Raw genomic sequence first — 15,246 nt, forward strand, 5'->3', positions numbered from 1 at the left:
GTGTTCAACATCACTAGCCATCAGGGAAATGCAAACTGAAACCACGAGACATCGCTACACAGCTATTAGAATGGCTAAAATTAAAAAAAAAAAATAGTGACATTACGAAATGCTGGCAAGGATGTAGAGAAAGTGGATCGTGAATACGTTCCCCGTGGGAGAGTAAAATGGCACAGCCACCATAGAAATTTTGGCTATTTCTTAAAGGACCAGACATGCAGCCACCGAATGACCTCGTCATTGCACTCCTAGGCATTTATCCCAGAGAGAGAAAAACTTACGTTCACATAAAAACCTGCATATGAATGTTTCTAGGAGCCTTATTTGTAATAGTCCAAGAATGGAAACAACTCAATGTCCTTTAATGGGTAGTGGTGTATTCTTGGCCTGGAGGCATAAAAAAGAGCTACTGATGCAGGCAGAAAGCTGCATTCATCTTCAGAATATTATGAGGAGTGGAAAAAGCCAATCCCAAACAGTTATGTGCCTTACGATTCTCTTTCTATAACACACATCATTTGCCAAAATCAGAGAAATGGAGAGCAGATTAGTGGCTGCCAGGAGCTAATAAGATGGAGGCAGGAGGAAAGAATATGTGGCTATAAAAAGGCAACAGGAGAGATCCTTGTGATGAGGGAAATATTCTGTATCTTGGCTGGCACCAATGCCAGTACCTGGCTGTGATACCATACTTTAGTTTCTGCAAAATGTTACCATTTGAGGAAACCAGGTAAAGGGGTGCTGGGATCTCTCTGCACTATCTGTTGTAACTGCATATGATAAATTTATATGTACAGTTATCAAAATAAATATCAATAGCTGCAGTTATCCCAAAGTAAACTATCTAAAAATTTAAAAAGTAGATAGTACAGTATTTTTTTTAATGGGGCAAAGAGGAGTGAGATCGGTTAAAAGTAGATCAATATGTACACAAGTACACAATTGTGTAGGTATAATATACATACAATAAACATGGTAAAGGTTTGGTAGTTAATAAACTGCAAATTTAAATGAGACCCACAGAAATTCATGCTTCTGAAATTAGTTTTTTTTTATTTTTATTTATTTATGATAGTCACACAGGGAGAGAGAGAGAGGCAGAGACATAGGCAGAGGGAGAAGCAGGCTCCATGCACCGGGAGCCTGATGTGGGATTCGATTCCGGGTCTCCAGGATCGCGCCCTGGGCCAAAGGCAGGCACTAAACCGCTGCGCCACCCAGGGATCCCCTGAAATTAGTTTTTAAAAGTAACTGAACTGTGGCAATGGCTGTATAAGTGTGAATACCCTACAAATCCTTTGTGTATTCTATTTTTTTAAATAATATTTTATTTATTATTTTGACAGAGAGAAAGCCCAAACAGAGGAGCAGCAGGCAGAAGGAGAGGGAGTAGCAGGCACCCCACGGAGCAGGGAGCCTGATGCGGGGCTAGATCCCAGGACTCCGGGATCATGACCTGAGCTGAAGGTAGATGCTTCACCTAGTGAGCCACTCAGGCAACCTAATTGTACATTTTATTTTATTTTACTTTTTAAAGATTTTATTTATTTATTCATGACAGACAGAGAGAGAGAAAGAGAGGCAGAGACACTGGCAGAAGGAGAAGCAGGTTCCATGCAGGGAGCCCAACATGGGACTCGATCCCGGGTCTCCAGGATCAGGCCCTGGGCCGAAGGCGGCGCTAAACCACTGAGCCACCGGGGCTGCCTTAATTGTACATTTTAAGTGAGTGAATGGCACAGCACACGAGTTGAATCTCAAAAGTTTTGCAAATGAAAAAAAACTGAAATGTGGAAAGTGCTCTCAATTATCGGAAACTCTGATCTTTCTCCAGCTTTCCAAGATCCAGTCCTTGGCTAATTTGCAAAGCTAGAACTGTACTGGGTACTTTCACATAAAGCATGTCCACATGAAAATACTGTAGTTTGACTGTCACACCTACTGCTACTGTTTGATTGTCACACTGTTCTGCCATGAACAAGGCTTCATTCCAGGTCACTGGTCCTGAAGCTGCTTGGAGCAGTGAGCCTGGAAGTATGCCTCCAGTCCCTGCTTCACAGTACGGGACTGCAGGACACGGCACACAGAAACCAAAACAGAGGGCACTCCTCAGGCCTTGGATTCATCTGTCCTCTATTCTGCAACTACCACTTCTCTACTGCATTTTGGAAGGCAGCTATGCTCACCCCTACACCACCAACGCCGATGCCCCCAAATTCTACTGAGTCTTGAAACACAACTTACACTTCTGTCTGGCAGCTCTGTGAGGCAGAAGAGGTACACTAGTGGTGTGCTACTACAAGAAATGTGCCTCATCTCATCACAGGCCATCAACCTCCAGAAAAAGGACAAGTATGGGGGGTGATGCAGGGTGGTCTGTTCAAGGGTGTCTCCCCAGAAGCGCCAAGGAGAAGGATGGGAATCGTGGGGTACTGAGTACGGAGAAGTACTAAGTACACAAAGTGCTGTGGAGACTAAATATGCTTAGGAGCGTCACTCCAAGAGTGCAGAGAGGATGGGTACATGGGGTGGTGAGGATGGAGGAGTACTGAGTACACAGGTGCTGCATGGTGGTACACTTAAGCATGTCACCCCAGGACCTCAGGGAGAAGGATGGGTGAGGCAGGGTGCTGAGTCCAGAAGAGTACTGAATACACAGCATGATCTGAACATTAAATATTTTTAAGGTTATCAACCTAGGAGTGCAGGGAGAAGAATGGATATGGCAGGGTCCAGGTTACGGAGGGGTACTGAGTACACAGAGTGCTGTGGAGATTAAATATGCTCAAGGGTGTCCCCCTGGGAGCGCAGGAAGGATGGGTAAGGTGGGGTAGTGGGTGCAGAGGAGTACTGAGTTCACAATGTGCTGTGGATCCTCTGCTCAAGAGTGTCTTCCCCAGAGCGCAGGGAGAAAGATGAGTATGCAGGATACTGAGTCTGAAGGGGTACTGAGCATGAGCTATTGTGGGTGGTCTGCTCAAGGGTGTCCCCCCCAGGAACGGAGAGAGAGGGATGGGTAAGGGAGGGTACTCAGTCTGGAGGGGAACTGAGTCCATGAAAGGCTGTGGGTGGCCCACTCAAGGGCATCTCCTCAAAAGCAGAGGTTGAAGGATATATGAGGTGGGGTACTGAGTCTGGAGGAGTACCAAGCCCATGGGATACTGAGGGTGGTCTGCTCAAGGGCATCTCCCCAGGACCACAGGGAGAAGGATGAATACAAAGAAGTAGTTAGTTTGGAGAAGTACTGAGTCCACAGGGTGCTGTGGGTTGTCTGCTCAAGGGATCCCAGGGAGAAGGATGGGTACTGAGTCCGTGGGGTACTGTGGGTGATGTGCTCAAGGGCATCCCCCCAGGAGCACAGGGAGAATGAGTAAGGAGGAGTATTGAGTCTGAGGGATACTGAGTCCACAGGATGCTATTGGTGGTCCGTTCAAAGGCGTCTCCCCAGGACCACAGGGAGAAGAACGGGTAAGGTGAAGTCCTCAGTCCAGAGAGGTCCTGAGTCTGGAGTACTGCAGGTGGTGCATTCAAGGTTGTCTCCCCAGGCACACAGGGAGGATGAGTAAAGCGGATACTGAGTCCAGAAGGGTACTTAGTCCACAGGGTGCTGTAGGTGGTACATTCAAGGGTATCACTCCAGGATCACAAGTAGAAAAGTGGGTAAGGTTGGGTACCGAGTCTGGAAGGGAACTGAGTACATGGGGTGGTGTGCTCAAGGGTGTCACCCCAGTAGTGCATGGAGAAAGATGGGTAGAAAGAAGTACTGAGCCTAGTGAGTCCCTGGGGTGCTATGGGTGGTCCACTCAAGGATGTCTCCCTAGGAGAACAGATAGAAGGATGGATACAGAGAAATACTAAATCTGAAGGGGTACTAAGTACCCTAGGTGCTACAGACGGTGTGCTCAAGAGTATCCCCCCAGCACCAGAGAGAGAATGAATACAGAGAAACACTGGGTCTGGAGAGGTAGTGAGTTCACGGGCTGCTGCAAGTGGTGTACTCAAGGGCATCCCTTCAGGACAAAAGGAAGAAGAATGGGTACAGAGTCTATGGGGTGCTGTGGGTGGTCTGCTCAAGGGTGTCTCCCTAGGACCACAGGGAGAAGGATGGGTACTAAGTCCCTGGGATGGTGCAGGTGGTGGGCTGAAGGGCATCTCCCCAGGACTGCAGGGAAAAAGATGGGTAAGGAGGAGTACTGAGTCTAGAGCAGTATTGAGTCCCTAGGGTGGTGCAGTTGGTGTGCTAAAGGGTGTCTCCCCAGGACCACAGGGAGGAGGAGGGGTATGGAGCCAATGGAGTGCAGTGGGTGGTCTCCTCAAGGGTGTCTCCCCAGGACCACAGGAGAATGGGTAAGGAGGAGTACTGAGTCCAAAGGTGTACTGAATCTCCGGGGTGGTGTGTTCAAAGGTGTCCCCCCCAGGACTACAGGGAGAAGGAGAAGTAAGAAGGAGTACAGAGTCTGGGGGAGTAGGGGATCCATGTGGTGCTGTGGATGCTGTGTTTAAAGGTGTCTCCCCAGGAACAGAGTAAGGATGGGTAAGGTGGAGTACTGAGTCTGGAGAGGTAATGAGTCCCCAGGGCGGTACGAGTGGTGTGCTCAAAGGTATCACCCCAGGACTGCAAGGAGAAGAATGGGTATGAGGTAAGGGAGAAAGATGGGTACTGATTCCATGGTATGCCGCAGGGGTACTGAACCTGGAGAAGTAGTCCACAGGGCACTACGGGTGCTGTGCTCAAGGGTGTACCCCCAGGACCACTGGGAGGAGGGGTAAAGAGGAGTACGAGTCTGGGGGAGTAGACAGTCCACACTGCTCTGTGGGTGGTGTGCTCAAGGGCGTCCTCCTATGACGTCTAGGAGAAAGAGAGGTAAGAAGGAGTACTGAGTCTGGAGGAGTAGACAGTCCATGGGCCTCTGTGGGTGGTGTGCTCAAGGGCGTCTTCCTAGGATGTCTAAGAGGAGGGAAAAGGAAGAGTACTGAGTCTAGAGGAGTAGACAGTCCACAGGGCGCTGTGGGTGTTGTACTCAAGGGCATCCCTCCAGGACCACTGGGAGAAGGAGGGGTAAGAAGAAGTACTGAGTCTGGAGAAGTAGACAGTTCAAGGGACTCTGGGTTTGGTGTGCTCAAAGGCATCCTCCCAGGACGTCTGGGAGAAGGAGGGCTAGGGAGGAGTACTGAGACTGGGTGGTGTCCAGGACCACAGAGAGAAGGATGGGTATTAAGTCTCTGGAGTCCTACAGATGGTGAGTTCAAGGGCATATACCCAAGATCACAGGGAAGAGGGAAAGGAATACTGGGTCTGGATGGGTGCGGAGTCCCCAGGGTGCTGCGGGTGGTGTGCTCAAGGGCATCTCCCCAGGGCTGCAGGGAGGAGTAAGACGTACTGAGTCTGGAGGAGTACTGAGTCCTTGGGGCACTGTGGGTGGTGTACTCAAGAATGTCCCCCTGGGACCACAGGATGAAGGAGGAGTACGGAGGAGTACTGAGTCCAGGAGTATTGAGTCCTTGGGGTCCTGTTGGTGGTGTGCTCAAGGGCGATCCCCCATGACCACAGGGAAGAGAGGAGGTACTGAGTCCTCGGGGTACTGAAGGTTGTATGCTCAAGGTCGTCCCCCCTGGATCACAGGGTGAAGGAGTGGTAAAGAGTAGTACTGAGTCCGGAGAGGTACTAAGTCCTTGGGGTGCTGCAGGTGGTGTGCTCAAGGTTGTCCCCCCAGGACCACAGGGTGAAGTAGTAGTAAAGAGTAGTACTGAGTCCGGAGAGGTACTAAGTCCTGGGGGTGCTGCCCTCAAGGTTATCCCCCCAGGACCACAGGGTGAAGGAGTAAAGAGTAGTCCTGAGTCCGAAGAGGTACTAAGTCCGTGGGGTGCTGCGGGTGGTGTGCTCAAGGGCGTCTCCCCAGGATCATAAGGAGAAAATGGGGTACGGGGGAGTTCTGAGTCCGGAGGAATACTGAGTCCTCGTGGTGCTGCCCTCGGTCTTCTCAAGGGCGTCTCCCGGGGCGCGCAGCCAGGGCGGCGGCGGGCGGAGCAGGCCCCACGGCCCGCGGCCCGCAGCCGCTCCATCAAGGGCGCGCCACCCTTCCGAGCCGGCAGAGGACGGCGCCGGGCGGCTCCCGTGTGACGCCTCCCCGACCTTGGGGGTCACCCTGGCCGCGGCGCCCGTTCCCTCACATCCGCCGCGAGGCCCGCCCCACGCCCCACACAGCCAATAGCGCGCCACTGCGCGCCCCCCGCGACGTCTGCGCGCGCCAGCGCCCGCCAATCTCCGCCCGTCAGACGGCCCTCGCCGTCCCATTGGCTGCCATGGTCGTCCATCAGGCCCCGTCCCGCCCACCTCCCGCCGTCAGCTCTGCTCCATCCGGCTTCACTCCCTGTCACCGCGGCGCCTGCGACAACGAGGCTGCGGCGCCCTCGCCCTCTGCCACACCCCCCGCCTCCTGCCCGAGGGCGCGGGGCCTCCCGCACCAGCCCAGGCCCAGCGGCAGCGCGCGCTTACCTGTCCCCGGCTCGGCTCCACCCGAATGAGGCGCCGACACCCCACTCCGGGGCACCAAACTCTTGATCCCGCCCCGGCGTGTGGCGTCAGCACGCAGTCCCGCCCCTGGAGAAGAAGGTCCGCCCCGGCCGTTCGGGCGTGGCCTGACGTCACAGAGCAGCGCCGGCGTGGTCGTGGCGTGGGCCCGGGGCCTGCAGTGGGCGGGCTGGGTCTCTGCGGCCCCGATGCCGGGTGGCCGCCGGGGGAGGAGTGGCGAGTGCGTGTGCGAGTGCGGTTTCCCTCCGGAGGTCGTTCCCGTGAGGAAGGAAGCGAGCTGTGCGCGGGCAGCTGGGCGACCGTGGGGTCGGGGTATTCCTGGGGATGGGGGGCCAGTGGGGACCGGTCCGAGCGGTAACCGCTCCCAGCACCCTTCGCTACTCCTGTCCCTGGGCCTCGTGCGGGTGCGGTGGTGCGGTTCCTGTCTCGGAGCTTGTTTCACTGAGCATGTGCTGAAGGTGGGTCCACGTTGGAGCAGGAGTCAGGATTCCCTTTTTTGTTTTCTTTTTTAAAGATTTTATTTATTAACCAGACAGAGAGGCAGAGACACAGGCAGCGGGAGACGCAGGCGCCATGCAGGAGCCCGACGCGGAACTCGAACCCAGGACCCCGAGGTCACGCCCTGGGCTGAAGGCAGACGTGCAATCGCTGAGTCCCCGGGCGACCTGATTGCCATTCGTTTCTACTAGCAGAGAGTAGCCCGTCCTGTGGCTCCTCTGCCGCTCCTGTGCCCATTCCCTGTTGGGGTCGTTTGCATGTTTGAGCTTTTGTGCATGGTGCTGCGGTGAGGTTGGCCCACAAGCACCCGTGGGGTGCGGGACGGGTGTCCACCCCTACTGTGTGTGTACCTGGGAGGGGAGCCCTAGCTGGGTTTTCCAGCGCCTGCCACGGCCGCATCACGTCCCCACCAGCAAGATGCGAGGGTCCCAACTTACTTACATTCTGGTTACTATTTATTTCCTTTCTTAAAAGATTTTATTTATTCATGAGAGACAGAGAGGCAGAGACACGGGCAGAGGGAGAAGCAAGCTCCATGCAGGGAGCCCAACGCGGGACTCGATCCCAGGTTTCCAGGATCACACCCCGGGCCAAAGGCGGCGCTAAACCGCGGAGCCAACCAGGGACCCTGGCTTTAGCTTTTTAAAAATACTGGGTGAGGGATCCCTGGGTGGCGCAGTGGTTTGGCGCCTGCCTTTGGCCCAGGGCGCGATCCTGGAGTCCCAGGATCGAATCCCACGTCGGGCTCCCGGTGCATGGAGCCTGCTTCTCCCTCTGCCTGTGTCTCTGCCTCTCTCTCTCTCTCTGTGTGTGACTATCATAAATAAATAAAAATTAAAAAAAAAAATTTAAAAAAATAAATAAATAAATAAAAATAAAAATAAAAATACTGGGTGAGGGCAGCCCTGGTGGCGCAGCGGTTTAGTGCCTCCTGCAGCCCGGGATGTGATCCTGGAGACCCGGGATCGAGTCCCACATCGGGTTCCCTGCATGGAGCCTGCTTCTCCCTCTGCCTGTGTCTCTGCCTCTCTCTCTCTCTCTGTCTCTTTGAATAAATCTTAAAAAAAAAAACAAAAAAAACTGGGCGATTATCTTTTTTTTTTTTTTTTTTTGATTGAAGTACAATTGCCTTAAGAGTGTAGCATTAATTTCAGGTGTATACCATGGTGACTTGATATTTTTATACATTAGGAAATGGAGCCCTGCAGGGGCGCCTGGGTGGCTCAGTTGCTTGAGCTTCTGCCTTCGGCGCAGGTCATGATCTCAGGGTCCCGGGAGGGAGCCCCAGGTCCTGGCCCAGATCCCTGCTCAGCAGGAAGTCTGCTTCTCCCTCTCCCTACCCCTTCTCCCCCCTCTCTGTCTCTCTTAAATAAAATCTTAAAAGAAAAAAACAAAACAAAAAAAACCCATCCCCGCGATAGTCTAGTTACCTTCTGTTGTCATGCGAAGCTTTGAGGGGGTCGCTGCCTGTGCTCCCTGTGCCGTACATCAACATTTATCGCTGAAAAATAGGTGCCTCTTAATCCCCTTCACCTGTTGTGCCCGCTCCCAGCCGCTTCCACCACCTCTGGTAACCAACAGCTTGCTTCCCGTGTCTGAATCTGCGTCTGTTTTGTTTGTTCCTTTGCTTTATAGATGCCACACAGGAGTGAATTCCCATTTGTCTTTCTCCGACTCTGTAACTCTGTAACGTCTACCTCTGTGATCCCATGGCCATGTCCTTTTATCTGTACATCTCTCTCTTCTAAGTGTACAGTTCAGTGACATTATGTTGTGGAACAGATCTCCAGAACTGTTTTCATCTTACAAATCTGAAACTATCCATTAGACAACTCCCCTTCTCCCTACCCCTCCCCTACCTTCCTTCCCTCTCTACCTCCTTCCCACCCCTTTATTTACCCTCTTGTAAGTGGAATCATACAGTATGTATTTTGTGACCGGCTTATTTCACTGAGCATCATGTCCCCAAGGTCCATTCATGCTGTGGCACTGCAGGATTTCCTTCTCATTTGAAGGCTGAATGATCAGTGATGTGTATATGCCACTTTTGTTTACTTCTCATCTGCTCATCCATCAATGGACATTTGGGTGGCTTCTACTCTTGGCCACTGTGAATAGTGCTTTTGTGTCTTTTAAAGGTCCTATCTTAAAAAAAAATAAATAAAGTCCTATCTTCACTGCTTTTAACTTTTTTTTTCTTCTTCAGTGCTTTTATTTTTATTTTATTTTTTTTTTTTCTTCAGTGCTTTTAGAGATCTACCCAGAATGGGACTGTTGGGTCATATGGTAGTTTTAGTTTTAATTTCTTGTACACCCATGTTCTTTCCCATAGTGGTTGTACCATGTATGATGCTGCGCACAGTTAATGAAGTTTTAATTCTCCACATCCTCACCAATCCTTATTTTCATTTTTTTTTAAAGATTTATTTATTTATTCATAGAGAGCGAGAGAGGCAGAGACACAGGTAGAGGGAGAAGCAGGCTCCATGCAGGAAGCCCGATGTGGGACTTGATCCTGGGTCTCCAGGATCACACCCCGGGGTGCAGGCGGCGCCAGACTGCTGCACCACCAGGGCTGCCCCTTCTTTTTGGTTTTTATACCAGTCATCCTATGGGTGTGTGGGTGTCTCTGTGATAGACACTGGTCACTGGGTTTAGGGCCCACGTGGATAATCCAGGATTATTGCATCTGGTCCTTGATTACATTTGGAAAGACTCCAAGTATGGTCACATTCACAGGTTCCAGAGATTTCAACACATGATAAGTCTTTTGGGGGTGGGCACCATTCAACCCACTACAGTCCCTAACCTCTTCCCTGCTGCATTTTCCTCCTTGACACCTATCTCAATCTGACATGCTATATTGTATTGAAGGGCAGTAATCAAAATAAACCCATGAGGACAAGGATTTTTGTCTTGTTCACCATTGCGTCCCCAGAGTTTAGAACAAAGACACAATAATAGCTGCTCAGTGATATTGAGTGAAGGGGCAACTGGCTTAGAAAAATGTTGACAGAAATTACCCACCACTGTTGAGGGGAAAAGTTTTCAGGCCTGGGGATTTAGATGACCTAATGTAGATTTTCTACTGTGGGTAATGCAATCTCTTTAAGATTACCCATCAATTAGGACAAATTTTAGGGTTCTCTCGAAAAAAAAAAAAAACTAAAAGTATAAATAACCATTTCTCACCAAAGTGAATCAGGATTCCTTGGATAAATGGCAGATCTTTAAAAAAAAGAGATTAGAGGAAGAGCATGAGCACAGGGAGCAGCAGAGTAAGAGGGAGAAGCAAACTCCCTGCTGAGCAGGGAGCCAATGCAGGGCTTTGATCCTGGGGCTCTGAGATCATGACCCGAGCTGAAGGCAGGTGCTTCAGCCACCGAGCCACCCAGGCACCCCGTAAATGGCAGATTTTGTGTGTAGGGCAGGCAGTGTACAAAATAGAAAACCAGGAAACCACTTAAGACTACTGGGGTTGTGTTAAAAGGGCACAAAGAGCTTGGAAATCTTATGATCTGAACGTTAAGGGGTAATGATTGCAACATATGCAGACACGTTTAGTTTTACTGCAAATCCTCCCTGGTTCTGGATCTAATGGTTTACAAGATACTGCAGGGACAGACACATGTGAAATGACACGTGAAGATACAATCTGCCCAATCCAGAATGTAGAGGATTCTGGCCCAGGGGTCTAGCTGCTTCAGTAAGAAACGGCACTGTGGTCATCAACCATGGAGATTTAGGAGCTATGTCCCTGACCCAGTGAATTTACCTTACTTGCACCGATTAAACAATCTAAAGTCTGAGACGATGGGAGAAACTGTACATATGCTAAGTATTAGGGGACATCAAAGAATTACTTAACCTCATTGGATGTTAATATGGTATTAAATTTTTTTTAAAGATGTATTCACGAGTGACAGGGAGAGAGGCAGAGACAGGCAGAGGGAGAAGCAGGCTTGATGCAGGACTTGATCCCAGGACCTGAGGTCACGACCTGAGCCAAAGGCAGATGCTCAACCACTGAGCCACCCAGGTGCCCCATGAATATGGTATTTTTAAAAGTCCTCATCCGTTACAGATACTCAAGTATTTATAGGCAAAATGATGTATATGCAGAAAAAAATGCACTTTAATATACTTTAGGGAAAACATGCTGAAATGAAACAAGGCTGACAAAAGTTGATTTTTGTTGAAGGCGGGTGATGAGTATATGAAAGTTCATTCTAACTATTCACTGTTTTTGGAAATTATGAGAAATTTAAAGCAAAGCTTCACCCGTGCTCTGCTGTGATTCTATGGCCAGCAATGATGTTCTGGTTTGTTGTTCGGCTCCCTGTGCCCCAGAGGAGAGGTGGTGTGACCACGCCCGGCAAACACGCCACCTGACCCCACTCATTGTTTTCCGAACTCTCCCTCCATTTCTTAGCTCAGATTTTCAGTCTCCTTTTGCACCAGTTTGTTCATGGAGGGGCGGGAGGGGGGCGGGGGGGGCGGAGGGATAGGGTTGGGGAAGCCGCAACAGCATGCAGGTCAGGTCCCTTAACCCCAGACGGTACCCCAGGTTGGAACGGAGATGAGATGCAGAATGAGGCCAGACTGTTGTCCATCCCAGTAGATGCAACTGAGCTAAACGCCCATATTTAAAATCAAGGGGCTCTACGCCAGACCCCCATTTCCAGCTTCTGGAGGAGACAGCTGTAAACGGAGGCTTTGGGTCCTCAGAATTGCTGCGTCTGGAATGGCCTTTATTGGCCAGGATGCTGTTCTGGCTCCGTCCCAGCGCTTATGGGAGAAAGAGCAGCGTCGAGCGCGGCGCCAGGGCTTTCGCAGGCCTCACCTGGGGCACGGGGCGGAGGCAGCCCGACAGCTGGCCGGAAAGCCGCGAGGCCCGCGGTGTCCACTGAAACGACGAAGGGACCCTTGTCGCATCTGTCCCCGCTCCACGCATCTTCGTGGAGGTCAGCGCAGTCCCTGGCACCCCCCGCCCCGGGAGTGCCCCTCCACGCACGCAAATGTTAGGAAAAGCCCAGCACAATCGCAGGGTCGCAGGTCACGCCCGGCGGTCACAGCCCCACCAGTTCAGGCCGCTCCCCGGCCCGCCTCCCGCGCGGGCTCCCTCGTCCCCAGACTCCTACCCCAGTGCTGGACCCCTCCCCCATGCCCTTCCTTCTCCCGCTTGGGACACTCTGCCCCCGCGACCCGGGTCCAGAGTGAAGTCCCACCAGGTCCGGTCCGCGGAGGGGCGGGGCGCGAACGAACCCGCACACGCTCGCCCCGACGCTGGCTGCGCGGCCTCTCCGGGAAGCCGGGCAGAGGCTTGCGCACGCGCGCAGGGCGGAGGAAACGCGTAGGTAGGTGTCGGGCAAAGCATCGCTCCCGGAAAGCGGAAAGGAGCCCCGGGCGTCCCCCGCATGCGCACTCTCCTCTCGGCAGAGCTGCGGGCCTGGAAGACGCGCGGAGCGAGACGGACGCAGAGCGGCCGCCAGAGCGCATGCGCACTCAGCGCCTGGCCCAGCTGCGTCTCCTGGACCGGAGCTCGGGCGCGCGCATGCGCGACGGGCCTCGGGCGCGCGTTGGCAGGTGTCTGGCGGGTGGCGGCGGGCGATGGGGCGACCGGCGCTGCTGCTGCTCGCGCTGTGCGCAGCTGGCGCCCGGGGACTCTACTTCCACATCGGCGAGACCGAGAAGCGCTGCTTCATCGAGGAAATCCCCGACGAGACCATGGTCATCGGTCAGGCGGGGCGAGGGAGGACAGGGCCTGCGTGTCTCCCAGACGCGGCCGCGGCGCCCCGCGGAGAGTGGGAGCCGGCCGGAGCAGGCGGGTCGTGACGGCTGTGTGTGCTCCGCAGGGAACTACCGCACGCAGATGTGGGACAAGCAGAAGGAGGTCTTCCTGCCCTCGACCCCCGGCCTGGGCATGCACGTGGAGGTGAAGGACCCCGAGGGCAAGGTAGGGCAGCGGTCCGCGCAGCTCCGGGGGACCTGCGGGGCCAGGGACGCGCAGGGACAGGGCGGCTCCGCTCCGGGGCACGTGCGGGGTCGGAGCAGCTCCGGGAGACGTGTGGGCACAGGGCAACGAGCGCCTGTCACGGTGTGCTCCGTTGCAGGTGGTGCTGTCCCGACAGTATGGCTCCGAGGGCCGCTTCACCTTCACTTCCCACATGCCCGGCGACCATCAGATCTGCCTGCACTCCAATTCCACCAGGATGGCTCTCTTTGCTGGCGGCAGACTGGTAAGAGAAGGGCCTCTCCGGCCACATCCCGAAGCTGTCCCCGATTCCACCAAGTTTTGAGTGAATGGCCACCGTCACTTGTGACCCTTTGTGACCAGGGACAATCAAAGAGACAGGTGTTGCACTTCTGTCCCACAGCCAGGGGTGGAGTAGGTTCCCTAGCCCAGAACCGAGAGTCGGAGGGCTTCTGACCTCAGGGCTTTGGGGCTCCAACCCCCTTTCTTTGTAGCGCGTGCACCTGGACATCCAGGTTGGGGAGCATGCCAACAACTACCCTGAGATCGCTGCCAAGGACAAACTGACCGAGCTCCAGCTCCGAGCTCGCCAGCTGTTGGATCAAGTGGAACAGATCCAGAAGGAGCAGGATTACCAGAGGGTGAGCACATATCACTGTACGGAGACGTGGCAGTTGACCTTTGTGCCTGCTGGAAGTGTCTGCATAGGGCATGTCCTTCCCAGGAGCTCAGCCACTGAGACTGGGGTGGACAGTGTGAGGAGAGCGCAGCTCCTGGAGGGGCAGCACATCCCTCTCCTGGGGTGCTGCCTGGGGAGCCTGGGGCAGCGTTTCAGCAGGCATTTGGTCCCAAAGTCGAATTCTATGCAGGAGGGAGGGGTCTCATGACAGTGGGAACCATTTTTCTTGCATATTAATCCTGGCTTGTTGTCCCACGCAGTATCGTGAAGAGCGCTTCCGTCTCACCAGTGAGAGCACCAACCAGAGGGTCTTGTGGTGGTCCATTGCTCAGACAGCCATCCTCCTCCTCACTGGAATCTGGCAGATGCGTCACCTGAAAAGCTTCTTTGAGGCCAAGAAGCTGGTGTAGTATCCTCTCCATATGATCCCTCCCCATCACCTCAATTACTTGGTACTTTCCCCACCTGATACCTTATCCACCTGGATTTTGAGGGAAAAAAAATGAAAACAGTATATAAGCCACATTGGTTCCATGACAACAAAGCATTCACATCAGCCACTCGTTCACACTGGTTCACGAGGACCCAGGACATTGGTCCGGGTTTTCAGAAGTCTGTTTTGGGGCCTGTTCAGAGTCAAAACTGCCCTGGGACTAAGTCTTGCCTCTCACCTCCAGTGATTCCACTCCATTCTGTCACAAAAAAGAGCAAGTGAAAAATCCTCTGCCCTTCCTTTAACTTCTTTTTGTTTACTTAGGCGGTAGGCGGCTGAAATGCCCCACCGGGGAGGCCCTGCCTCACTGTCCCTCGCTAGTCCTGGGTTAGCTCAGTGGCTTTGTGAATGTTAAGAAGGGCAGAGGCCTCGGAGGATTGAGATGTTTTTCTATATATTAGAACTATTTTTTGATAAATTATATATATTTTACTTCCTGGTTGAAGTGCTCCTGCCTGTGTATGACCAGCATTGCAGCCTTGTCTGCATTCTGTGTATCCATACGTTTTAGCTAAGGGCCACAGCAGGGCTCACACCTGACAGGTGCTCCCAAGGCCTACTGTGAGGGCCGAGACTTCCCTGGGACACTGGGATTTCAATCACTGGGCCCCAGAGCGAGGTAGTGCCAGAGCCAGCACAGGCAGGGCCCTCCTACCCTCCCACCTTCCTAACTTTTATTTAAGCTGTGCTAAATGTTTTCTTCACAGGAACCACATTTGGTTCTTCATACAGATTTTTCCAGTGAAATAAAATGTGTTGTAGTAGCTGTGTTTGAGATGAAGTAAGAGGCTGCGGGCAGAGGGGAGGCACGGAGGGAGGTGGAGGAAAGGCCCTTGGCCTTTGCGGGGGACATCAGCAGGCAGGCCCAGGCTGCCAGCTGCCAGGCATCCATGGGTGGGGGAACAGCTGGGCGGTCGCTGGGCCACTCCCAGAGGTCGGCCATGTAGGCCACCGGTGGGGCATCCTTTGAGGAGATACAGTAGTTGTTTCTCAGCTCCTAGGATGGAACTGGAGCATCTTGGTATCCTGCCCTTCTGCCCTTGTGTGGTATTAAACTTGCCCGCTCTTGA

General features: G+C 53.0%; 2 protein-coding genes across 5 annotated transcripts in view; one reads left to right on the plus strand and one right to left on the minus strand.

The window, feature by feature from the left end:
- The window catches only part of OGDH (oxoglutarate dehydrogenase), a 69,189-nt gene extending 62,562 nt beyond the window's left edge, over positions 1-6,627 (minus strand). For all 4 annotated transcript variants that reach the window (XM_038559553.1, XM_038559555.1, XM_038559554.1 and 1 more), the window contains exon 1: positions 6,497-6,627. The gene's annotated coding sequence lies outside the window, so the exon portion shown is untranslated. The remainder of the gene's footprint in view (positions 1-6,496) is intronic.
- A 5,942-nt stretch (positions 6,628-12,569) lies between these two features.
- Positions 12,570-14,940, plus strand: TMED4 (transmembrane p24 trafficking protein 4). Its single transcript, XM_038559556.1, has 5 exons — positions 12,570-12,767; positions 12,886-12,986; positions 13,144-13,269; positions 13,499-13,645; positions 13,944-14,940. The coding sequence occupies exons 1-5, from the start codon at positions 12,641-12,643 to the stop codon at positions 14,091-14,093; spliced, it is 651 nt and encodes a 216-aa protein (XP_038415484.1). The 5' UTR covers positions 12,570-12,640; the 3' UTR covers positions 14,094-14,940.
- Positions 14,941-15,246: the final 306 nt, after the last annotated feature.

The sequence above is a fragment of the Canis lupus genome, chromosome 16 (assembly GCF_011100685.1).
Source record: "Canis lupus familiaris isolate Mischka breed German Shepherd chromosome 16, alternate assembly UU_Cfam_GSD_1.0, whole genome shotgun sequence".
NCBI lineage: Eukaryota > Metazoa > Chordata > Mammalia > Carnivora > Canidae > Canis > Canis lupus.

Coding starts and splice junctions, on each gene's coding strand:
- TMED4 (XM_038559556.1), top strand. CDS start 12,641: ATGGGGCGACCGGCGCTGCTGCTGCTCGCGCTGTGCGCAGCTGGCGCC. Junction 12,987..13,143: donor TGAAGGACCCCGAGGGCAAG/GTAGGGCAGCGG, acceptor GCTCCGTTGCAG/GTGGTGCTGTCCCGACAGTA. Junction 13,646..13,943: donor AGGAGCAGGATTACCAGAGG/GTGAGCACATAT, acceptor TGTCCCACGCAG/TATCGTGAAGAGCGCTTCCG.